This window comes from Terrapene carolina, unplaced genomic scaffold (assembly GCF_002925995.2).
Source record: "Terrapene carolina triunguis isolate 2854851 unplaced genomic scaffold, T_m_triunguis-2.0 Scaffold96, whole genome shotgun sequence".
NCBI lineage: Eukaryota > Metazoa > Chordata > Testudines > Emydidae > Terrapene > Terrapene triunguis.
In genome coordinates, this window is record NW_020664447.1 from 60,143,858 (window position 1) to 60,169,736 (window position 25,879).

The 25,879-nt window shown below is 46.2% G+C and overlaps 2 protein-coding genes across 7 annotated transcripts in view; one reads left to right on the forward strand and one right to left on the reverse strand.

Moving 5' to 3' along the window:
- The window catches only part of AREL1 (apoptosis resistant E3 ubiquitin protein ligase 1), a 28,688-nt gene extending 11,581 nt beyond the window's left edge, over positions 1 to 17,107 (reverse strand). For 2 of the 6 annotated variants that reach the window (XM_024192756.2, XM_024192754.2), the window contains exons 1-9: positions 17,021 to 17,107; positions 8,923 to 9,181; positions 7,762 to 7,821; positions 6,899 to 7,125; positions 5,980 to 6,217; positions 4,755 to 4,924; positions 4,487 to 4,667; positions 3,405 to 3,652; positions 329 to 406 (exon numbers count right to left, since the gene is read on the reverse strand). In XM_024192756.2, coding sequence (XP_024048524.1) covers positions 329 to 406; positions 3,405 to 3,652; positions 4,487 to 4,667; positions 4,755 to 4,924; positions 5,980 to 6,217; positions 6,899 to 7,125; positions 7,762 to 7,777 — 1,158 coding nt within the window. In that variant the 5' untranslated portion in view covers positions 7,778 to 7,821; positions 8,923 to 9,181; positions 17,021 to 17,107. Of the gene's footprint in view, positions 1 to 328; positions 407 to 3,404; positions 3,653 to 4,486; positions 4,668 to 4,754; positions 4,925 to 5,979; positions 6,218 to 6,898; positions 7,126 to 7,761; positions 7,822 to 8,922; positions 9,182 to 17,020 lie in introns of those variants that run through there. The other 4 variants (XM_024192757.2, XM_024192755.2, XM_024192758.2 and 1 more) reach the window with 4 other exon arrangements.
- A 33-nt stretch (positions 17,108 to 17,140) lies between these two features.
- On the forward strand, positions 17,141 to 25,203 carry FCF1 (FCF1 rRNA-processing protein). The gene is made up of 8 exons (XM_024192760.2): positions 17,141 to 17,207; positions 17,490 to 17,557; positions 18,027 to 18,098; positions 18,505 to 18,653; positions 19,242 to 19,314; positions 21,794 to 21,881; positions 22,630 to 22,724; positions 24,197 to 25,203. The coding sequence occupies exons 1-8, from the start codon at positions 17,205 to 17,207 to the stop codon at positions 24,243 to 24,245; spliced, it is 597 nt and encodes a 198-aa protein (XP_024048528.1). The 5' UTR covers positions 17,141 to 17,204; the 3' UTR covers positions 24,246 to 25,203.
- The last annotated feature ends 676 nt before the right edge of the window (positions 25,204 to 25,879 follow it).

Genomic DNA, 25,879 nt, shown 5'->3' on the forward strand with positions numbered 1-25,879 from the left:
CAGTATGGGCTTCAGGGGGACCAAAACTAGATGCCTTCTTCCTCCTCCAGTAAAGTAATTAGGAGAAGTGTGGTAAAGGATTGAGAATGATATCTAGGATCCTGATGTTAGGGTGAGGAGAAGAGACATGGCTGGCCCTGCTTGCACACATTTCCAGTACTCTGGTAGGAAAGATGTTTTGAGAGTTCCTGGATTTCATGTATCTAGCTGCTGTTCAGTGGAAATAACCCCACTAACCCAACAGCAGATCTAACAGGCAGACCATTATTCAGCAACAAGGGGTGATAGGGTGGGAACGGCAACAATAACTGGATGGAGACACACCCACCTTGGTGCCAGGACACACTCTGAAGGTGAAGAGGCGCCAAGGAATGATCTTCAAGTAGAATTCCTTCACTGAGAATTGCTGGGGAGCCATAGGGGAGAGAAATCATTAGCAGCCACATTTCTACTAAAGCTCTTTTCTGAAGTATTCTCGACTCAAGACACAGGATGAACAAACCCACAGGGAAAGCCTCCTTCCGAAACCTCTCCTGTGACAATACGCATGCCCTTCAAACCTCCGCTATGCAGTGACATGGGAGAGAAGAATGATTGTAAGCAACTTGGCAAAAGGACTTACACTTGCCTGAAGTGCCCAGGACACACGGATGTGACATAAATATAGCAGTAAACCAGGGCATGCATTAACAGGCCAATGGCACACACCTTAGCTTTTAAAAAGATAGTTGGTGTATGGGAATTTAGGGTGGAAGCCAGGATTCAAATAGCAAGGGATGCTACAGGACAGGACTGCAATGCATTGACAGAGCTGGGAAGTCCTGAGGAAAGTTATCCTGGACTGGCCAAATTATTGCAGTTACTCCTTCAATTTCACGAACATCAAGTTCAAACAAATAACAAAAATAATCTTGCAATTGTTTAATCTGGGGCTGACCAGGCCAGTTTGCTCTCTTCACCATGCAGAGCATTTCTGGCAGAAGGCCCTCAGCTGTGGAACTCCCTCTCACTGGAGAGCAGGCTAAGCCCCAATTTTAGCTCCTTTAGGGCACAATACAAGACTCCCTTCTGCACAGGCCTCCTTCAGCAAAGATGGCTGAGGAATGGTCAGCAGCAATTTTCCTGGAGTTGAGCAAGTCAGAACAGCCCTATGTAAGGAACTGCTGGGCTGGACAGCATGGGTCTGTTGGACAGGAATGATGCGCTACATTTATGTATATGGTGCGCAAACACTACAGTTATGGGTGCATAAGAAATGCATAGATTAGACAGGTGCCCAAGGGGTCTCTCTTCCAACCCAAGTAGTAGCTACAACAGAAGGCATTCAGAATGATCTCCAATATCAGGAAATTTAACAGTGAAGCTTGATGAAAGTCCAAAATTATCTCCCTGAATCAGAGTAAGAAGACTACTGGGTCGTTCCCCCTCAGACATCATTCCCAGTTCTACATTTTCTAATACTGCATCCAATCTAGGTTTAAATATACCAAGCAATGTGGCTTCCCCTCTTCTGTTTGGTGACTGTTTCACAGGCTACGTCTTCACTACGGGGGGAGTCGATTTAAGATACGCAAATTCAGCTACGCGAATAGCGTAGCTGAATTCGACGTATCGCAGCCGACTTACCCCGCTGTAAGGACGGTGGCAAAATCGACCTCCGCGGTTTCCCGTCGACGGCGCTTACTGCCACCTCCGCTGGTGGAGTAAGAGCGTCGATTCGGGGATCAATTGTTGCGTCCCGACGAGATGCAATAATTCGATCCCCGAGAGGTCGATTTCTACCCGCCGATTCAGGCGGGTAGTGTAGAGCTAGCCACAGCCTCATCTCTCTCTGGCCTGGTCCACACTACCCCCCCACTTCGGACTAAGGTACGCAAATTCAGCTACGTTAATAACGTAGCTGAATTCGAAGTACCTTAGTCCGAACTTACCGCGGGTCCAGACGCGGCAGGCAGGCTCCCCCGTCGATGCCGCGTACTCCTCTCGCCGAGCTGGAGTACCGGCGTCGACGGCGAGCACTTCCGGGATCGATCCGGGATCGATTTATCGCGTCTAAACCAGACGCGATAAATCAATCCCAGAACATCGATTGCCTGCCGTCAGACCCTCCGGTAAGTGTAGATGTACCCTCTCTCTCTCTCTCAGGAAGTTTTTTCCTAGGTTAGGGTTTTACATGGGTACCTATTACTGTATTACTTGAACCCCTCTCAAGTTAATGGATTCGCAAAGTGAGGTCTATAATGGAATTTTCTGCTCTTCTGGCTTCCCTAGGCACTCTCCTTAGGAAAGGGGTTTTGGTGGGGAGTGGAGGCTCAATGGTTGCTGTAAATATCGATCTGGTTACAATGGCAAAATCTACATTGTCCCTTTCTTAATTTCCTGCCATTTCTCCTAGTTATGCCCCAAGGTATCACACTAAATAACCATTCTCTGTTCTAGGTTTTTATATTTTAATCCCTTCACTTTAGTTGTTATTAAACAGATTGTACTTTTCTAATCTTTTTTCTAAGTCAGTCTTCCTAGCCCCCTGATCGGTTTTATTGTTTTTAATCTGATTTTCCTCCTCCTGATCATGATCTACAAGTACTCAACACTGAGAACATTTGATGCCCGATCTCACCAGACCCATATGGGAGCTAAATTTAAAGCCCACTGACGTCAAAGAAAAGATTCCCATTGACTTCAATGGGTTTTGGATCAGACAGAGAGAGACTGTTACATGCCCCTGCTCTGCGATATGATGCTTCTACATATGCAATGCTAAAACTGCAGCAGTCTTTTTAACTGACACTGAATTGCAAACTCTAAATTTTCTGCCCACTCCCTCTCTTAGTCTCCCTCAGCTGTTCCTGCTTTCCAGGTTTCTCGCTCCCATTGATTAGCTAGGTTGGGGATCATTTTCCCCAGATGTTGCAGCTGCATTTTCCAAAGCTGAACCTTATTATATTTCCCCACCATGTTCCTAACCTTTCTAGGTCCCTTTGTATCTCTCTGCCCTCACTAGACTAGTGTTTGCAGCTCCTCCCAATTTGGTATCAGCTAAGAATGTCATTAACATGTAGCTTATACTCCTGTTTCCCATCTTTAATGAAAAGATTGCCTGCCTTGGCGAGCACACCTAACAGGTCTCCATCTGTTCTGTGGTAGACATCTTCACTCTATCAGGATCCCACTACATTTGTTCCCTGGCTTTAACTTTAACATCTTGGAATCCTTTAGGGGAGGGGGGAAAAACCAGAGGAAAGGAATCTGAAATAAGTTTAAACAAACACTTAGTTTAGACAAACTTTACCAGCCAAGTCTGATGTGTCTAGAAGCAGAGCCCAAAATGATTGGCAAGGCAATCTCTGAAATGCCAGAACATTTGAATCAAAACTAAAGAGCAGCAACCATGTGGGCTTTACCTTGGGTGATACGTAGCAATACACTTTTTTAGGTTTCTTCACTTTCTCAGGAGTCTGGCTGTCAGATGGAGAGTCTTCATCCTCATCCTCAGTTGCAGTAGAAGGACGGCGCTGGGAGGAGGTCAGATGTGTGGGCGGGAGGTGCCACTGCGTGTTGGCATAGCTAGTAGAGTTGTAAAGATAGGCCTCAAAGTAGATACTGACCCCTGACGTGGACACATTGCGCTCTACAATGTTCATTTCATTTTCTAAAGGACACAGATGGAACACATGTAAAGCTTGATACAGCCAAGAAACAAAGTTCAGCATCTCACATTAAGCTCAGAGTCCACAGAACAGCACTAAGCAAAAAGTCTAACCCGCTAAGTGGGAACCTGGTAAAGTGAGTCAATAATGAAAGAGGCTCCAGAATGGGATATGAAGCCTTTCACTTCCAGGGCATCAGTATGTCGGGCCTGTCCATAAGCCTGGGAGACAGGCTGGCTTGGAGGAGGGGAGAAAGAGAGAGAGAGAGAAGGAATACAGAACCTTTCACTTCTAGGGCACCAGTTCGAACCTGACTCCTGCCTGTAGTGACCAAAAGCCATAAGCATATGACAGTCATTCAGTAGCTTGTGTGAAATAAATTGGTAGCTTCACTCCTTGTGGGACAGAGAACCACATCACAAAACAATTAGGAATGCCACCTATCTTTTATATACTACTCTTCATCTGTAGATCTCAAAGCATGCCCAAAATTGGCCCCCTACTGTTAACCTGTGAGATGCAAAGGAATGAGTAGGAAACGGTCAACTGCTCAATCTCTAAAAAATTCCCCTCTGAGGCAGGGAAGGAGGCAGCTCCTGGTTTATACCTGTTGTGGGGATAGGAGATGTCTGTCTCTAATGTTTTCTCCATCTAGCTTTCTTTGCCAGCACCAAATTCACCTATTTTAAATGAATGGACATTACCAGTGCAACTGAGTATGGCTGGCATGGAAGGAAGCCACATTTAAATAAAAAAACAGCTCTACTTGACTAGAACATATGGCATCCAGTAGGAGGTGCAATTAGTCTGGGATCACCTAGCATCTTTTAACTCACCACTTAGGACAATAATGTCAAAATCGCCATTGCTAATAGGCTGGGTTTGGTAGGAGATGCAAGCATGGAAACAGCCTCTACGGTGCAGGGTGAGTCGCAGGAACACTTGGCAAGTCTGCCGATTGGACACCACTGACTTCTCAAACAAAACGCCAGAGATCTCTTCCTCTTGGGGACCCAGCTAGACAAAGAAAGAGAACATCAGTGGAGAGGACAACACTCTCTAGCTCAGTACGAGACTGGGAGAGAGGGATGGAGTCCAACTCACCTCATGGATGGAAAGGCTGTAGTTGTGCTCATCTATCAGGGATACAGAATTGCTGGTGGGATTATCATACTCATCTCTGGGGACAATCTGCAAGGTGTGCTGCTGCCTGCACGTCAGCACCAGAGTGGAGAAGTGACAGACAATTTTGGTCTTGGAGGGAACCACCATCCCTGAAACAAAGAGAGAGAATTTAGAATCAGAGACAGCCCTGGGTACAGCAGCAGAGAGCTAACAAGATAGGAGCACAATGCCCTGTAAAGAATGGATGAATTCTTAATATATTCCCCACCTCTGCAGCTAGAGAACCAACCCACTAAGCACTGAAATGCATGGAATGGGGAGGAAAGAGCTTGCCAGGGGATAGAGGCCCAATATGCTGAACAGGGTTAACTCTCAAATCTGTTAGTCTTTAAGGTGCCACCAGACTCCTTGTTGTTTTTATTTAAAAGAGTGTCCTCCACTCCAATCATGCTAGCACTTTAGCCCTCAACTCTGGAACTCATTCCCACAGCCGGTCCAATAAAGTACAAATCAGTTGATCTGTAAGACTCAGCTAGTAATGTAAGCTTTAGCCAGAAGGGTATTTAGTAAGTTTTGGGCATCCTCTTTTTTTGGAGGCAATAAAGGGGGCAACTTAACTGGTATCGTGTCTATTTGTAAAATTATTTAACGGATGTATTTTTTATTGTACATTCACAGAGGGTATAAAATATGCTGATTGGAATCAAACAGAAAAAAAATTAATTTTAAGGAAAAATGAAGCTTTTTCAAGTAATGTATAATTAATCTGTGGAATTCATTGCTGCAGGAAATCAATGAAGCAAAGTTAAGAAAATCCAAGAGGATTAGAGTCAAATCAAGATAGCACTTGTAGTGACATTACCTAAGATATAAATTATAATTCTCAATCTTTGTGCATAAAGGCATTGTCTGACCACTTAGCTAGGCCAGGATGAAATTACCCACAAGGGATGGTATGTTGCCAATGGCTATGTAGGCGGAGAGGCACTAGCAGCCTACTCCAGCTTCTGTTTTCCTATGTTTGCTGCTCATAAGCTTGCTTAAACCAAGAGTCTCTAATACTTGGGGTGGCATGTGTGAAGAACAGAATGCAGAGGGGGTAAACCCTCCCCACATATCTATCTCAGCTACCAACATGTATACCTTGGTGTCTCTGACACCTCTATATCCACTCAGGCTCACTACCGATTCACCTAGACCTTACCTGGCTGAAACACTTTGTAGTAGGGGCTGTAGGCCACATTCAAGCCGCCGAGCTTTATGGTAATCTCATATCGCCCAGCCCTGCGCACAGTGAAGGCCACTTTCACCACATTGGAATTGGGCTCCTGAAGGACTTCCTGGGTCACAGGAATATCCATTGCTAGCTCCACATGGCAGATTTGAACTCGCAGCCCCACAGGCCGATGAGCAGGGAAGGGCTGCCCATTCTTATAGAATAACTGCATGGGGAATGGAGAAGCCCAGGTCAGCAGAGATATGGGGTGCAGGGACAGAGAGAAACCAGTCACCTTGCAACAGAGGGGCAGGATGGGGAGTGAGGGGACAGCAAATGCAGGACAAGGCCCCACAGCCCCATGGTATGGGCACCGTTCTCCTAGAGAGAGAGAGGGGACAGTGAGTACCTCTGAGCTCTGGACCCCCCTTCCCTTGTTCCTTATTGTGCTGGGGTTCAAAAAAGTGACTTGAGAAGAACAAGTTTCTGGGCAATTGATCCCTGAATTGTTAGTGTGCATCTAGAGCAGGATCAACAGAATCCAAGCCCACAAGTAGAGCAGGGAAAGCCGCATCCTTGCAGGAAGGCCACTAGGTCTTGTCCACATGTCCCCAGAGAGAACTATGTAGTGCCCCCCACCAATTCACCATAAAGGAAGGTGCATAGGAGACACTCACCCCAGCAGTTGACCTAGTCTGTGCCGATGACACGCAACCGCATGAAAGGAGTTTGTTAGACACAAACACTATATTCAGCTCAACCATGAAAATGGCCTAATAGACAAACAGGAGAGGACCTCACCCTGTCCCACACCCTCCAAACAGTGAAGAAATTTCACCTTCTTCTCCTAGAGATAAAACTCTGCTCCTAACCCCCAATCTGTGTGGAGACAGAAACATTCCCTTACATGCACTCGGAAGGCCATGCTGTGGCCCACCTCATAGGGGTCCTTCCAATCCCAGGAGACTTTGCAAGAGCGCGGGTCCAAATAGTTGCCTCGCACGTAGTCATAAATAGTTCGCTCCCCTCGGCGCTCCCGGTCCTCATGCTGGAGGAAGCTGACTACACGTGCGGCAAGCTCAAAGAGGAACTTAATGGTGAAGAAGAAGGCTACAACAGATACTGTGATCCCACCTGCAGCAGGGAAAGAATACAGGATGGTTATGGCAGCATGGCCCAGCAAGGCACTGAGATCTCACCTGCACTGAGATTGGATGTCTTTCTACAGGATATGCTCTAACTCAACCAGAAGTTATGGGCTGGATGCAGAAATTACTGTGGGAATTTCTGTGGTTATTCAGAAGGTCACACTAGATTACCATAAAGGTCCCTAGGTTTTAGACTCTATGTATGACTATGAATTGAGTGGAGATGGTTGTAGCTGCCCAGAGTCTGAAGTATGGCACAGGAGAATCTAGATACATTTGCAAGTGGTTTTCTATAAATGCCTACATAAAACTACTGAGATTCCACCAAAGGAAACAATGGGACAAGTACCACTTGTAGTATTTAAAACTGGACAAGCATGCATCATGGAGGAAACAAACCCACACTAGTCCATAAAGGTAAAGGGGAGGGATGAGCCAGGAGTGAGGTCAATGGGATGAGTCTGCTTGGGCTTGAAGAGGAGGGCAATGTGGCAAGAAAACTTCCTGTTTGTTAGATAGACCCTAAACCAATGTGAAAGCATTCAAGACAGTAGAAGACTTAGGGAAACCCTCAGGTTCCTACAGCGAGATACACAGACATTAGGGCTGCCTCTCCACTTACCAATAATGTAAAACATCGGGTCTCTTCGGTGAGACACACAGCTGAGGATCACAGCTGCATCTAGAAGACAAAGCACACCATGTCTAGTTCAGTGACTCCTTCTCAAATCCACACAGTTTACAGCTCCCATCAACAAATACCCAGTGCCCCATAACTCTGAGGGGCCAGCAGGACTACCCATCTCTTCCTCCCCCCACACACATTATATGCTTCAGTGGGAGCTGAGAAAAATCAGTCTTCTTCTTAAAGAGATCGCTAATGCATGATACCAAAAAGGCTATGGAACATCCAATCAACCCAGTTTACTGTAAAGAACAATTACAGCACAGATTCCTGTTCTGAATCTGTGATATCTGAAATAAAGACAATGCAATATGAGCTTCAGAGACTGTGTTGGGAGTGGCAAGTGGGCTTCGGGGACTGGGCAATAGGGCCACTCACCTTGGGGTCACCAATTCCAACACTAATGACTGACAGTAGTTCCTATCTGTCTGATGGCTCTGTGAAGTGAGTTTGCATGGATCTGAGTTCCATTCCCAGAGGTCATGTGGGCACATCACAAAACCACCACCATAGCTGGTAGCAACTAGCCCTCAGGTTGGCAGCCTCAGCAGAAAAACTATGGCATAAATGGGTCATGGAGCATAAACCTCTTTCCCTCTGCCCCCCCACCCCAAAAGAGCCCTCTAGCATAGGGCTGAAATACATTTGGCCCTTCTGAGGCTGAACACAGGGGGACAAAGGGATAGGGAAGTGCACCTATATCTTCATTCTCACTTCAGCAAAGTGGAAACACCATGCACTCTCAATTATTGCAAGGAGATTGCCTGTGGCTCGGGGACCCTGAGGCTGTGACATCATGCAGCAGAGCAGGAACCACTGTGCTCCAGAAGCTAGTACTTAGCCTAACCGCTGGTGGTGAAAATAACAGTTTCACACACACTAGTGCATACAATGTAGCTTGCCAGCCATTAGGTGAGGAATTACAATGTGCATACAGCTAGTCTATGCATGAGGTGAAGTTACTTATCAGTTTCACAACAGCACAAGCAAAAGTCACCAACATGCAGAAAGCTTAGGCCAGACATTTCCCTATCTGATGGCTATCACCTTCCAGCCCTGTGAATCCTCCCAACTCTCCAGCCAATGGCAGTCACATACCTTTACAAAAGTGCCCATGTTCTAAAAGCCAACAGGGGGGCACTCATTCCTCCACATCCTTCCTCTTGGCGCCAGAGGTGGGGCAAGGGTCAGCAGGAAGGGACCAAGCAGCAGAGCATTGTGGAAAAAGAGGATCCTGGAACTCACATCTTAGATTCACAGCTGGAGGAAAGGGACTCAAGTACAGCAACTTATCCCCCAATTCTGGGAAGAGGATATCTGCGCTCTGCAGCCGCCAGTTGCTTGCTAGCCTCCCTGCCTGAGAAGGGACAAGAAGAAGAAAAATCAGTTACACCTATCCATAGATGAAAAGGGCACCCTAGAAGGGGATTAAAAAAAAACTGACTCCATGTCATTGCCACAAGCATAGCTGCTGTAAACCACCACCACAACATGAGTGAAGTGCTAGGCTTCTCCATGTCCCAGTACTCTGAAGGTACCCTGGTCTCATATCACTTTGCAGCCTAGATATGCAGGGCCATTCAGTCAACACCAACGCCCCTGAAACCCTGCAGGTCCAAGATGGAACAAAACTTTGCCAGCCCAGATAGATTTCAACAGGCTGAGGGGTTCAGCAGGGCAGCCAGGTACCTGGCTCCCACCAGAGAGTAAATTTTATGGACTGAGCATCACTTGAGCCTCTCAGAGAAAGTGGGGTGGGGATAAAGCTAATAAAAGCATGATGTCCAGCAAAATATGACTGCACCAATCCCAGGTGAAGGTTATTCAGCTGCAGGGACATTTTTAGACAATAGCAATATGTCTTACAAGGAATCTGAGCCCCAAAACAGATGGGAAAAATGTCTCTGCTGCTGCCACCTTACAGGTGTCCCAGATCTGAACAGCAGATGGCCTCACAAGACAATTCATTTTAAGCACTGTCCACCCTGCTAAAACTCTTTGAGTTGCAAAGCAGCAAATATCTCAGTCTGGAGACAAACCCCATAACAGATAGGATCTGTGTAACCCATAGAGCAGTGGTCCCCAAACTTTTCAGCTTCGCTCCCCTCCTTACCCCATCTACACCTCCCCCCTAGAGCTGTGGCTGGGAGTGGGGCTGTGGCTCCTGGTGGGGGGAGGGGATGCAGACTGGGGTAATAAGGGGGCTGGGGGTGGGTCTGGGGCCCGGGGCCTCAGCCAGGGACAGGGCCGCAGCTTGTAGGGGGGGGGGGGGCAAAGGGGCTGAAGCTGGGGGCAAGGCCGGGGGTGGGGCTGGAAGCCAGGGCCACAGCTGGGGGCGGGGCTGGAGCAGAGCTGTGAGCGGAGCGGGGCTGAGTGGCGCTCCCTCCCCGCCCCCTCAACACCCTCTGGGTGATGTGCCCCACAGTTTGGGGACTTCTAACACAGAGAATGGGAAATGTCCCAGGGGGCCATGCACCTCCCTAGCTCAGACCTGTTCTTTCAAAATGCAGAGTGCAAAAAGGAGACCGGAATAAATTAGGAATGACAGCACACTACAGCAGTTCTCCCAAAACAGATCACATCAGCTAGCTGTCTGATAGTGTCTCCTTACCTTCCATGCTAAGATACCTGCTCCTCCTCACTCCCCACTTACCCACCCTCCACTTCAGGGTGCCTGCCACCTTTAACCCATCCCTTCCAAACCATCTATTTCAGGGTGCCTGCTGCCTCTCCACGACCTCTTATCCACAACTCCACAGTACAGAGCCTGCTGCCTTCAGGGCACAAAGCTCTGCACCTACATATGCAAACAGATGAGCAAATCTGTACAGAGTTCTTTACATGTGCTGCAGAAAACCCCAGTCTCTTGCTGTGTCATCTCAGGGAAAATCCCACCCAGTCAGCTATTTTATCCTTTATCCTATCCTGGCTGACAGAACAGAGTTGTAGTCCTTAAGGCCAAGAGTTGTCAATTTCTTCTCTACACAGCTTCAGGCCTTTGAATTCTCTATTCTTAATACAGCAAGGCAGGAGCTGTTAATCTAGCTAATGCCCTGTGATATGGGCTGGGCAACTGATTCATGGCTCTGACCCCAAACCTTTCACATATGCACTAGTGACATCACTCCAAACCTGGACTCCTTGATGCTCATTCATTTGGCCTGGACGCCTGGCTTCAAACTCTGCTCCAATTGTGCTAGTTTGTTACAAGGTTTTGCCCACCCACCAGCATAAATGGTTTTGAAACTGTATCAAAGGGGTAGCCCTGTTAGTCTGGATCTGTAAAAGCAGCAGAGAGTCCTGTGGCACCTTCTAGACTAACAGACGTATTGGAGCATGAGCTTTCATGGGTGAATACCCACTTCTTCGGATGCAAGTTTTGAAACTGCAATTATAATCTAGGAAGGAACACAGTGCAGGGCATAGTTTCTAGAACTATTTCAAACACTGGGAGCCAAAATGTTTTTAAACACAGGAACACACTCCTGCCTCCACCTCTCTTCACATTTCTTCCTAGCATTCCATAAGTACTCCCTTTGTATCCGGCTCGCCCTCCGAATAAGGAGTGCACTCCATCCCTGGCCACTCAATTACAGACCTAAAAGTCACAATTCTTCAACAAAAAAACTTCAAAAACAGACTCCGATGAGAAACTGCAGCACTGGAATTAATTTGCAAACTGGACACCATTAAATTAGGCTTGAATAAGGACTGGGAGTGGATGGGTCATTACACAAAGTAAAAACTATTTCCCCGTGCTAATTTTCCTCCTACTGTTACTCACACCTTTTTGTCAACTGTTTGAAATGGGTGTTGGAGAAAAACAGAGTTCTCACTCTCAGGTGCAGCAAGTCAGATACTTTATTATCTACTTCCACATGGGCCATCCTGATTATCACTACAAATGTGGTTTTTTTCCTCCTGCTGCTAACATCCCACCTTAATTGATTAGTCTAGTTAGAATTGGTATGGCAACACCCATTTTTTCATGTTCTCTGTGTGTGTGTGTGTGTGTGTATATATATATATAATCTTCCTACTGTATTTTCCACTGCATGCATCCGATGAAGTGGGCTTTAGCGCACGAAAGCTTATGCCCAAATAAATTTGTTAGTCTCTAAGGTGCCACAAGTTCTCCTCGTAATTTCCACAGCGACTCTTATCACTGTGCAATTCTGAATTGTTTTTGAATCTCGAAGGAAATATTTCACCAACATCTACAGAATCAGCTCCCTCGCCCCACTTCAAAAGTTACCTTTCCTCCCTTGGTATCCTGCTGTTAAGTGAATTGTCTCGTTAGACTGACCTCACACTTGGTAAGGCAACTCCCATCCTTTCATGTATTTATACCTGCTCCTGTATTCTCCACTTCATGCATCTGATGAAGTGGGTTCTAGCCCACAAAAGCTTATGCCCAAATAAATGTGTTAGTCTCAAAGGGTACGTCTATACTTACTTCCTGGTCCGGATGTAAGCGATCGATCTTCTGGAATCGATTTATCGCGTCTTGTCTAGACGCGATAAATCGATCCCGGAAGTGCTTGCCGTCGACACCGGTACTCCAGCTCAGCGAGAGGAGTACGCAGCATCAACGGGGGAGCCTGCCTGCAGCGTCTGGACCCGCGGTAAGTTCGGACTAAGGTACTTCGAATTCAGCTACGTTATTAACGTAGCTGAATTTGCGTACCTTAGTCCGAAGTGGGGGGTTAGTGTGGACCAGGCCAAAGGTGCCACAAGGACTCCTTGTTGTTTTTGCTGATACAGACTAACACGGCTACCACTCTGAAACCAGTACAAAACTGGCATTCTGGGCCCATATGCACAAGCTACCCCAGTTTCAGCCCATAACTCCTTCCCTTCCCCAAGTCATGCTGAAAGTTACTCTCTGTTCTAAGTTTGGTGCCTGAAACCTCCAGAATGAGCAAGGAGCTTGATGCCAATATGAAAATGGGCCATTTGGTCTTGGTTACAGAATTTCAGAATTAATTCCCTGTGTCTGACAAGCTGTCTCCCTTAATCAGCCCAGCAAGTTCTTATGTCATTACCGCTACATGAAATGGTAGGCAAGGCGCCAGGTCAGGTGGCCAGCAGAGACAAAAGGAGCTGCCACATTCACAGCCAGCTTCCCTCTAGCATGTACATTAGAACCAACCCCAAAGATACTTACACAGCCAGGGTACTGTGGGGTAAGCTTCTTGCGATGGTTAGCTAATACCCAGATATGTAATTTATTCACAAGTGGAACACGTTATTTTAGATGAGCATCGAGCAGTGCCAAAAGCTACCAGCTAACAAGGTGGGGAACTAACTTTTTTGTGAAAGGTACCAGTACAGAGTCAACCTCATTACTGGGCAGAGAAAATACCCAGCTGTCCTACAGGCCTAACGTGCTTGATCCAAGGACACAGCAAGTGATGGCCTCCTGCCACCTGCAGGAAGAATTTGAATTTGGAAGACTTAATCCAGATTTGCCTCCCAAACTACCTGCAGAGCCAGGATGGAGTGCATGGCACCAGAGAGAGAACTGCGGTGGAGACAGCAGAGTATGCAGCAAAGCTCTGAAAGCTGTGCACAAGTGTAATTGCGGCTATAAGGGAAATACTAGCCAGCACTGGTACATTAATGTAACTGAAGTTGCAGAGCCATTAGAGGGCACACGTTATATAAAACTAGAGTGACCAGATAGAAAGTGTGAAAAATCGGGATGGGGGTGGGGGGTAATAGGTGCCTATATAAGAAAAAGCCCCAAATATCGGGACTGTCCCTATAAAATCGGGGCATCTGGTCACCCTATATAAAACAGACTTGGTGAGGCCCTAGAACATATCAGCTTTTCCTCCTTTTGATATTTTGTTGCTACACTGATAGATATTTATATTGGTTTCTTCCTCCCGCCCAAATTCCAACAGCTTTCAGGAAAAATGGATTACGAATAATTTCTGCACGAGAGTATTGCCACAAATTATAAAAACCAAGCTGAGAGAACACCTCAGCAACTTTGTAAACCGAACACTTTACGTGGCATATCTAGCCATGTAGACAAATACCCACTGACAATGATCAGTACGTCTCAGATCATGCACAAGAAAATGATTCTCCTTAGAGTGAGAATATCCAGTATTTTCTCACCTAAATCAAATGTGTGCAAGGGTATCAGTGCAATTGCACATATGCACTTAATTTTAAAATATGATGCTGAAAGTCAGAAGAGTCAGCTCAAGGGCAATGGGCAGGTTCCAATATCAAGCAGCAAGGACAGAAAGCCACATTGATGGCCAAGATCAACACAAACAGATCGGTCACTCTCTCTCCAGGATTGGACCATGTCATCGGAAAGTTTAAACAAAGTCCAGGTGAAATGCTGGCTTTGCAAAAAAGAAAAAACACACAAGAGATCCCAGATCAATACCAAAAATCTAATATTCCCCTTTTTCTATTCCCAAGTAGATCTTAAATCAATGTCAATACACATGTGCTCCTCACCTCCTCCACAGATACAGCAGGTCAGCCTTCTTCATTCACTGCATAACACAAAATTCACTTTCCAAATAAAAATAAGCCTCTGCCACTGCTCATAGGGAACAGCCACTCACCACTCCTGCTCACCCCTCCAGCTCTTCCCAAAGCAGGGTCACTCAGACCATCTAAACAGCACAAGCAAAGCACTAGAGAATGCATCTCTTCATCCAACAATTAATTTTGGTAAAATTGCTCATATGTTGACCTCTCTCAACTACCTCTTCCCCCGTTTCCTTACCAAGCCCAATATCCTTCCAGTCTTTGATTCTCTTCCACACCACTAGCCCTCAATTACAGTTCTGCTGAGGAAAGTACTTTGGGGAGAAGTGGCTCAGCTGTAATTCTGCCTGTGCTGATGCTTGTCTTCATCATGCTTCACGATCAAATCAGGTAGAATTAGGTTGCATCTGAAAGGCATCATTAGCTCCGCCTCCAAGCTCACAGCAATCCCAGGATGTGCATGAAGAAGAGACACCACAGCAAGCCTTAACTCCCTGTTCCTTTCACAAGGCATCAGGGACATAGGCCACAAACTGGCTCATAGCACTAAGAGGTTTCGGAAAAGACCTATGGCCAGAAAAGGGAATGTGCCAACCCACTAGTCTTCACTCTCTGCAGGCAGCCCCAGTGAAGTTCCATGCATTTGTCAGGCAATGGCCACGATCAGGAAGTATAGTATTCTCTTATATGAGGGACTGGACCAACCAGAGTCAGGATCCTGCAGAACCAACACTAAACGAGTTCTTCAGACCCTAGAGCTTCACCTACAAGAGACAGTCAAGCAAAACAGCTCCATATGGGAGGGGATATATAACCACTCTCCATTTTGCAATGAGGTGGGAGGAAAGAGAAAGGGAGAAGGGAAATGGGAGTGTGCTTCCCTTTCAAAACCGCTAGCAAATTTTGATAGAGATTGCAAGCTATAGAATACCCTCCCACCCACACACATACATACATACACTTAGAGTCTTCTTAAAAGTATTTGATAGCATAATCCAAAACATTTTACTATAGAGAAGTGAAATACGGGGCCCATCTGTATCTGCAACTTTCATTGAAGAGGACAAAACCACAACAGAAACCTTACAAGTTCTGCAAATAAATATTATGCATCCACAGGAACAAACAGCTGCAGGACAGAACTAGAGATACCTTTTGCTAATCAACACACAATAAAGACAAGTTCTGGGTACACCTCAACCAAGGCCACAAAATTTTTGCCCACCACAAAGCACTAGAGAAGAAAAAACAGAAACCTGACAATGACTGCAGGTACAGCAGCACATCCAAATCTCAACAAAAGATCTAACCTCCAGAACAATTAAATAATCAATTTCTCCTAAGCCCAAATAATAATGTAAATCACTTAAAAAAACTTTACAGTACAGCAATCACTAAGGACAGATACACCGAACCTTCTCACCAACAAATACTTCACCACAATGAGGTGAGCAAAATGCATACAGACTTCTTCACATGTAAAATCAGAGACCACAGAAGGGAAACCAGAAGCGAGAGGTAATAAGTAAGGCTAAGCTTTTGTCATGGTTATTTTTAGTAAAAGTCACAGACATGTCATGGGCAATAAACAAAAATTCATGGAAGCCGTGACCTGTCTATGACTTTTGCTGCTGCAGCTCCATGCCTTCCCCCGCCACCATGGTGGCTGGGAGCTGCAGGGTTTCCCCTCTGCCCACAGCATCTGGAAGCTGCAGGGTGCCCATATTTCCCAAAGAGAAAACAGGGCACCCCCAGCCGCTCAGCCAAGGTGTCCTGCGCGAGGCTGTTGCCTGTTGCTGGAACCCTGAGAGGGCCCCACTGGCTGCCAGCTCCAGTCCCACAGCCCCTGGGGCTGAAACAGAGAATGTCACTGAGGTCTCTAGATGATTCCCTGACTTCAATGACATAAACGTAGCCTTAGTAATAAAGAACCAAAGAAACACAAAGGAACAACCAAGTTTCCCATGTAATACAGAATAGATCCAAATTATTTCCTGCTCCACTGTAGACACACTTCCTCGAATGATCAGAAATGACTTCTAATCCAAAAACGGAGGGGAGTATCTGTGCATAATGCTAGACACCTGACCCAATGACCCCACCTGCGGGATAGCAGACCCGCAAACCCGCTAGGGAGTCAGGAACAAACACTAAACGGAAATAGCCAGGGGATCAAGTCCCAGCCACACTGGGAAACCCCATCCTGGGCAGAGGCTTAACGTATTGGGGAATCAGACTGTAAATATGCTGGGTAGATACTTGCTGTATCCCCATCCCACAGCGGGTGCAGGGCTCCATGTCCTCGCACTTCGGCACCCGCTGTCAAGCCCACCATGCCGCTCTGGCCGGACTCCTCTGGTGCCCCGTACTGGGGCTCCCCGGGAGCGAGGCCCACTGGCCGTGGCTCTCTTCCCTGTCCGCTGCCACGGCTCTGTAACTGGGCTACCAGGCACTGCCTCTCCAGGCGCGCGCAGAACCCCACCCCCGCGCCCCCTCGGGGCTCGCCGCGTCTCGCAGGCCCCAGGCCCGCCTAAGCCGCCCTGACTCGAGGCCCGGGGCTGGTCTCCCCCCGCACAGGCGGGTCGGGGAGGTTCCCAAGGACGAGCCCCCGCCCCCGCAGGGGCTCCCCGGGACGCGGGCTCAGCCCCTGGCTCACAGCCTGAAGAGAGAGAGTTACCGGAACCTACAGGCAGCGGTTCCGGGTCTAGGGCCTGGTCGTGCGCGAGGCCAGCGCGGGCTCCCGCTGCCCCCGCCTCCGAGCCGGTGGCCGGAAGTGATAGTTCCTCACGGGCAGGTCAGCGGTGACGAGCGAGGCGAGCGCCGGAAGTGGGGGCGTGAGTCGGAGCCGGACGAGGAGCAGGATGGTGAGTAGCGATGGGCGGCGGCGCTCTGCTCCCGAGCACGCGGATGGGAGTTGTGGGGCTTGGCTGCCTCCGCGTGGGGGTGGCCCGCGCCTGATTTTCCGAGTCACAGGGTTTCTGTACGTGAGCGGCGGGGTAGGGGATGCTGCAGGGGGTGGCTATGTGGAGAGGATGCGCTGCCGGGGGGGCCGCTGGGGGGAGATGGGTTTGGGGAGCGAATGCCGGGGAGGCAGGTTGGGAGGGTGTCTGTTTTTCCTCCTCGCCTCTAACAATGTTTCCTTCCAGGGGAAACAAAAGAAAGCGAGGAAATACGCCACCGTGAAGCGCATGATCAACCTCCGAGACCAGCGCATGTGAGCCTCCCAGCGATGGGGTGTGGGGGTCAGGGACCAATTCATAGTACTGGAGATTTACCTATAGAGAAACTTAGGTTCCCCCAGTCCATCTCTGAAGGCCAATGCAGGATGAGTTTGGGTTGACTGTTCTCCAGTGTCTTGTCCCATTTTCAGGATCCCCAGTGATTGTTTTCCCTTCCTGCTTTAGAAGATGTTTTCCCACTTTTATCCATTTCACTGTCAAGGAGTCTTCCTGGGAGCTAACCTAAATTTTCATAATTTCAGTCCAAACTTCCTAGTTTTACTCCCTTGTATCATTCTTAGCTGTTCCTTTTTCCCCTTGGTTTTTACACCATTAAGACATTTTTCTTCTAGTATTATATCCGTTGTTGTCCCCGTCCATCGTCGTCCCCCTCCCCCCCCCCACTCCATACTAACATACTTGTGAGTGTCACACAAAAACATAATTTATTTTTTGTTGCTTTAGCAAACAGACGGAGCGTGCAAAATCCAGTGTGAAAAAGAAGGATGATCCCAGTGCAATCAAGGAAAGAGAGGTGTAAGTACCAAAGGAGCTGCACTCTGCCTTACATTTGGGAGAGTGGAGATGCCCTCTGCCTTGCCTTGCACTTGGGGGAGTAGAGGAGATGAAGCTCTGGGCAGTTGCAAGAATGTTTTCCCTGTCTCTTTCACTTAGAGGAGTGTTCTAAAGATTGTAGGAACTTGTTCCCCCTTGGCCTGAATTTCTTGATGTGTATACTGTGGGAAGTGGGGATTGGACTCTCAGAAGGAAGAGAGGTGGAGGTGGGCTGCTTGGTAATTGCCACCATCTTTCTCTCCAGGCATTATCTCAGAACTGCTCCTGACTGGGCATGTTTCCTAGCAGATCTGTCCAGGTCATAGGATTTGATACATTGGTGGTGTCAGTTTAAAGTAACTGATTTGAATTGTTTCTTTCCTGACAGCCCTCAGCACCCTTCCTGTTTGTTCTTCCAGTATAACACACAGTTGGGCCCACCCTATTATATTCTGGTTGATACAAACTTCATCAACTTCTCCATTAAAGCCAAGCTGGACCTGGTGCAGTCAATGATGGACTGTCTCTATGCCAAGTGTGAGTGTCTGTTCCTGTTAGAGTTTCTCCTGAAACAGCATGGTGCCCTGGTGCAGTGAGGTCTGCTCTTGCCTGCAACAATCCCTCACTCTGCCACAAACACTTTGCAGGCCACATAGCACTAACTTACGGCAACAAAAGACCAGTTAAAAGGATTTATGCTGCTGGCTGAGTACAGGGGCCAAGTGAGCTTAATATTGAACAGTGAGCCTGGGATTCTTGATCTGCATTACCCTTAGAACTCTTTGCAATTAATAATCAGATGAGTCTTAAATACTAATCTTGACAAAATAAAAAAATTAAAAACAAAAATTTTAAACCCCAAATTCATCCAAAAGATCCACAGACTTAACAAGAGATGGCCAGCTAGCTGCTCGGTTGCTTTGCATTTCATCCTTCCACTCCCCCTTCATGAGTTTTTTGTGTGTTTAATTAAACTGTAAGCAATTCAGGGTAGAGATCTTGATAGTTTATCTTAATATTTTCTGTAGAGCATATTGTCATAGCTAAGTACTGTAAGGTAAGAACTAATACACTTTTGGTACTATAGAGGTAATAAATAATATTAATAATATTCTGTTCATGCAGGTATCCCCTGTATCACAGATTGCGTGATGGCTGAAATTGAGAAGCTAGGGCAGAAGTACCGTGTGGCACTAAGGTAGGTGCAGGACACTCAACTCTGTTCCTTAGCCCATCTGTCTACTTGGCTGCTTCAGACACTTCGCTGACTAGATTAAGTGATATACACAATCACAACCAGTATGGTTGAATTTTAAATAGGCATTGGGAAGTAGAAAGTTCTGTTCCCAAAGCTTGGGGTAGGGTGGAAAGTCTTGCAAGAGCTTATCTTCTTGGCCTATCAATTCCTGCACAATGTATTTTATTTAAAAAATGTGTAGTCATTATGGTGCAAGTCATAGCTCCAGTTTATCTACAGTCATTGTGAGCAAGACTGGCCAAAACACTCAGCAAAGTCATTAACATAGATCATTCACAGAAGGCCTGCACTATGGAGGCAGCAATTCAGTCTGAATGAAATTGGAGGAATCCATCATGAGAAAAACATTTGACTCTGTATACACCAATTTGTCCATCATCCTGGACAGTTCTGCTGCTCAAGACCACATGGATATTCTGGAGGAGGATGATAAAACCTCCTCTACCACGATTGCAAGCCATATTTTTAAAAAAAATCTTTATCCAAATCAGCCATGTTTATAATGAGATCTCTGCCACTGGCATTCTATTCTTCTTCCTTTGTGCTTGTTCTTTCTGCAGTGGGTAACCTGTTGAGAAGAGAGTATTTAGGAGTCCCTACACTGAGGACAAAAGTTGTTTATAAAGTCTTGTGAGATCACCCGTAACAGTCTTGCAGGCTGCACTGTGTTCTTCAGTGAGTGAGAGCTCTTAAATCAACTTGATACCTTTTAATATCAGGAGGTGATACAAAGAAACTGGTCTTCATCCTGACAGGAGAAAAGAGGACTCTGGCCTCAGCCTGCACCAGCTGGATCCTTGATGTTCCAACTGTAACTCTGAATTCCCTGACTTATGTCAATTTAAATGATCACACTCACAATGAGGCATTCATTCATACTTCTTGCATTTTATGTTAAAAAATCCATTTTCATACTTCTGTAAACTTGTGGTATTTGCTAGCATGATCATTGAGAAACTTCTCCAGAGTGATATGTTTCCAGAGCTTTGTACATCAGCACAGCAAAAAAGAAATGTTGGTGACTTTCCACTACAACATCCATACTGCACTGGATTTTGAAAACATTCCAGTTCTTATAACTAATTAATATTTCTTCCACCATATCAAAAGCACCTGCCAGCATTAAGGTCTGGGTCTGGAACAAGTTTTGAAAAAGAAATCTTTACAGAATTCACTCAATCTCCAAATCTCTTATCTTGTGACACATTTTTTTATACTTTAAATTGCAGCAAACTTCCAAAAGAACATTTATCTGCAGCTGAGAATAAGTAGGAGAGAAACCTCTGTCCAAAGGAGGAGGGGTGGTTTTTTTTTTTTGTTTGGTTTTTTTGTCTTCAAGATTAGTTCATGTTTTCAGGGATTTATCAGCTGAGTTCCATCTCAGTCCTATAGCAGCATTATAATGTGAACTGGTAATCCTAGAGTCAGAGTACTGGCCTGCAATTAGATTCATAGTTCCATTGTCTATAGAACATTAGTCCAAGTCCGATAACTAATTTTCCTCTGCTTTGTCAATCAGTCATAGTTATTCACTTCCATTCTTGACCTATTGTATAGTATTGCAGTGCAGCTAGTAAAGAGCTGCAATGTTCCACCCCCAAGAGGGCTCTGTTTTAATGGTGGGTGAAGTTATTTCTGCATATAGCTTGTAAAGCACTTTGAGATAAGGTGCTAAAGGGAAATATGATCCCTGCCCCTGATATCTATGCAGCGATTCCATCTACATAGACAATCAAGTCAGGCGCGTTAGTCTAAATGTCTTAATCAATTCAGTAGCTGAGGGAAGGGCATTATGCAAGTCCATGATAGAACCAGGCAGTCCTTGCCATGGATGCAGCCTGCAAATATGTGGCCTACATCTTCTAACTGACCACAGTGGTAAAAGGGAGAGTCACGAAGACACCAGTTATAGTCACTAGCAGCACATCTAAATTGATTTGAGCTTTACCCAAAGATGGCTTGGAAGGTCAAAACCAGGAGGCTGGACTGTTGTTTCTGTCACAAGAAGGCATTGGCTATGTTTGAGGCTTGTTCTTGCCACCTGGATATGATATTGAGGTTCTGTAGGGGAATTGTCCAAAGAACTGACATTTCTATTTACTGTCTTCTGTTTTACATAGAACCCTGATCTTGATTGTGGTCTCTGGGTGCTACTGCAATAAATGCCAAGTAATACATAAACAATAATTAGCCACAATATTTGTTAATCCAACTTGTGCTTTTTGACCTTCCTTGCTCCTCATTTGAATTTGGCCTGAAGAGATTTTAACCCCCAGTCTGTGGTCTTGAGATTTGGAAATTGCCCAGAATAGAAGAGGGGCTGTTCCTACTTCCTCACCCTGGAATTGTCTGAAGATGCCTCTGTATAGGTCAGGTGTCCTCGGTACTCTTCCTAATGACATCTTTTATGACCCCACAGGATAGCCAAAGACCCGCGATTTGAACGCCTGCCTTGCACACACAAAGGGACCTATGCAGATGACTGCTTGGTGCAGAGGGTCACTCAGGTACCTCCCATTCCAAGGGTTCCTTTTCTGCACTGTTGGCATGAAAACTTGCTGAACTCCTGTAGGCACTAATGACCTATAAAATCTGAGACCTGCTGAGAAACTGTGGGAGCCAGTCAAAGTTCCTCTAGTCCAGTATCCAATCTCCAATGTATCCAGTGTTAATTACTTGCTTCAAAGGAAGATATAACATCCCCATCATGCACCTCATTGTGCAATTCTATCTGAAGGAATACGTATGGGATGGGAAATTCCTTCCTGAATACTCCAGCTGGCAGGCCAGTAGCTTTAATAGCAATAAAGATGATAATACCGATCTCCTGGATAGTGGTTTTTTTCAGTAGATCTCAAAGCATTTTACAAAGGAGGTCAATATCACTGTCCCCATTTTACAGATGGGGAAACTAAAGGACAGAGAGGTAAACGGTCTTGCCCAAGGTCACCCAGCAGGCCTGGGCAGAGACAGGAATAGAACTCAGGTACTTGAGTTCCAGTCCAGCACTCTATCCACTAGGCAACACTGCCTCCCACCTGTAAGTCACCTGGACACTATGATGAACAGAAGAGCACAGCTAATCTGTAGTAGGGCTCTGTATGAATAAGAATAGCATCTTATCCTAGTAATGTCCAATTCTTTTAGAATTGGTGCCCCACAGTGTTATGACTAAGTGAACAAAAGCATTTGTTTGGCCTTTTCTCCACTGGGCTGGGTCATTGTTAGAGTCTGACATGCCTCCGTTTCTTGCAGCATAAGTGTTACATAGTGGCTACGGTGGACAGAGACCTTAAGCGGAGAATCCGGAAGATTCCTGGAGTCCCTATCATGTATATTTCCAACCACAGGTGAAAGACCTCTCTAGCAGGACACAACACTGACTTTGACAGAATTGCTGTCTGTTAGCAGTTTATTCCCAAACATGTTTGGTCTTTCTATCTAACTTGGGGTTTTCTATAGTGCCTGTAACTGTCTTTGAGTCTTTATAAATGGAAGTGGTATGTCCGCTTATGTGAAGAAAAGACCGTACACTGTTGTAACAGGAGTACCTAGTAGTCTAAGTTTGGAATGCCATTTCCATTACAAACAATTTCATTCAGTTGCTCATAATTTGGAAAAATAATTTCCTTGGGGTCAGTTTTCATTGTCTGATCTCAGCCAAGAAGTGGTTTGTTTATTTTATTTTTTTTTAATTCTGAAGTATCAGCAAAATGCACTCAGAAGTTTCTTGAGGAATAGGGTTTTTTCACGTCCCAGTCACAAATTTAGTGTACGCAAATAAGTGGCTAACCTAGTTTCTGATGTAAAACAAGACAACTTTGAAAGAAATTCATTTAGTGACTTTGAAATAGTGAATTTTTCCAAGCATGTGTTGTTTGGGGCTGCTTGCTTAATCTAAAGTTACTTTAAACGTTGCAGGAGCTGTAATCTGCTTTAACATAATCTAAATTTGCAAGGATTTGCAACAATCCCAGCCTTCTTAAAGTGTTTATAAGAACCTAAAGAAAGAGGCCTTTATTTACCTTTGTAGGGCACCTTCAATATTTTAATATTATCTTCTGCATGAAATACAATAGTTGTATCTTTCATACCAGCTGTTAAATAGAGGGGGGAGAGAAAACAAGGTGGGATTTGAAATGGGGGGGGGGGAGGGAGGGAGAGGCTATTCCAGATGCTAAGGGAAGCAGAGAGAAAGCTTTTGTACTAATAGTGGTGAGATTATGTGAAGAGAGGAGGAGTCTGGTGATATGTGAGAGGGGAGTAGTATGTCAAGGTTGGCTGAGGCAAGTTCACAAAGAGTCTTAATTGATCCATAACTGGAATGTAGCTTTGTATATTTCTCTCACAAAGTGTCTCCTGCTGTCATACTTTTGTGTCCTTGAATGCAGCTTGGGTGACTAATATAGCAGCTCTTTAAAGTGCTCTGCTCTCGATGCTGCTCTGTCACAGGGCTGAAAGGATTAACGTTACTTATTATGTAAGAACTTGGTCTGAAGCTGTTTTCCTCCCACAGCAGAGATAAGTTTTCTGGGGTGCCTGTGCCCCAATAGATAGGTCTTGAAGAGCTTTGTAATGCTGGAACACTGGTGGGGACATCTCCAAGTCTCTTTGCAATTCCACTACTGCCAATCTTTGCCCCCCTGGGTATTCAAGCTGCAGGTCAAAATGCCATGGAGCTGCTTGTTGTGGGCCTGAATGGATTAGGCTCCTCTCCACATTTGCTGCCTGCTGAAGGGGAAGATGGCAGGGCAGTTACTGGAGGAGACTGCTTTCCAAGCAGGATGTTCTATACTCACAATTTTTTCTTTGTTGCCTTCAGGTATAACATTGAGAGGATGCCAGATGATTATGGAGCCCCTCGATTCTAACCCCCTGCTACAGATGTTCCCAGCACATACCACTACCAAGTGCCAGGATTCTAAACCCAGTTAGAGTGCACCTCTGTTTCTATTCCCCCTCCCCCCCCCCACTTCCCTCCTTCTGCTGGGGTTGCTCCCAAGGCTGCCGATGACACTGGACTGATTTCTTAGGCCTTGGCTTTGCAGCTTTGGTCTTTTAATGAAAAGCCGTTTTGGATCTGTCTACCTTTATTCACCCTTGCTCTGCCTAAACCCATTGGTTAAATCAGCATGCGTGGGAGGGAGTACTAGGACCCAGGGAGTGCATCTGCCTAGCTTCCTCCTCATTCTGCAGGTCGGGTATTTAGAGAAAGTGTCAAGGAAGGATCCAGCAATGGAACAGAATGGAAATACAAGTTCCTAGAAACTGGAGTTGCAGATCAGTCTGAAAAACTGTTGCCTGCAGCAGGACATGCATTTCTCTGGCACAGCTGAAGTCTGCCCCACACTTTGAATTTCATTATCTGAATGGTGGAGAATCAGCAAAATTATGAGGCCATGGCAGTGGATATACCTCATGTGGACATAGAGGCTCTGAAAAAAATCATCACACGAAGCTGGGTTGTGGGGACCTATATAGAACACCACCATCCCGCCTTCCAAATCCCTGACTAAGTAGATGCTTTGTGTTCTGGGTCTGAACAAAACTGACAAAGTTCTCCTCTCTCCTCCACATGAGAACATGGGGGCCAATGTTACTGAGGCCAAATCTCCCATCAAGCTTCAAATGAAGAAGATGCTTTGTTTAGATGTGACTATCAAGCATGAGGATAAACTAACTTAAAAAATTCACTTGCAATCAACTTCCTGCGGTCCTTGCTGAAAGAAAAACTGGCAAGCATGACGGTTGATGAAAGCACTGAAGGCAAACTTCAGTATCTCTACTAAATGGGCAATAATAAAGGTGTTCAGCCCTTATTTGGAATTAGTCGGCTTTTCTTCAATTATTATATTGTCAGCATAATGAATTAAACATGATAGTGTCTTACGTGCATTCCCAAAACTCTGCATGTCTTCACGTGTGTCTGCCCACTTCCTGCTTGATGCAGGCACTATTTCACAACATATTCATAGCTGGGCACAGGGCACCTCTTCTAGGTATTCTGCACTCCTCTCGCTGGGAGGGGTTGGGGCAGAGGAGAAAAGGGGGGGAGGGAGAATATGGCACACACAGAGACCCTGATATAGGGGAAAATGGGTAAAGAGCAGCTGGTATGTGAGCGAGACAATGGGAGATCTGGCATGGGGGGAATGTGGGGAAGGAGGACCTGGGGGGGGGACGGACACAGAGAGCCCCTGGCATAGGGGGAAGGAGGGCATACAGAGCCCTTGGACAGTAGAGAATGGGGGACAATAGTATGGGGGTAGGGAGAGATGGGGGAGGGGGACACACAAAGCCCATGGCATGTGGCAGAGCGGGAAATAACAGGGCACACAGAGCACCTTCCATGGAGGGGGATCAGGAGGAGGAGGAATGGGGGAACACACAGAGAGCCCCTGGCTTACCCTTTAATGCCGTGGCTCATTAAACCCTACACAGGGAGCCTTGACAGCAGCAAGGAGCGGTTCAACAACAGGCTGAGTCAGTGCAGAATGACTGAAGT

Excerpts from the sequence above, each read along its gene's own strand:
- FCF1 (XM_024192760.2), top strand. Across the intron at positions 18,099-18,504 it reads GCAATCAAGGAAAGAGAGGT|CCCTCAGCACCCTTCCTGTT; the intron begins GTAAGTACCAAA and ends CTTTCCTGACAG. Across the intron at positions 22,725-24,196 it reads ATGTATATTTCCAACCACAG|GTATAACATTGAGAGGATGC; the intron begins GTGAAAGACCTC and ends TGTTGCCTTCAG.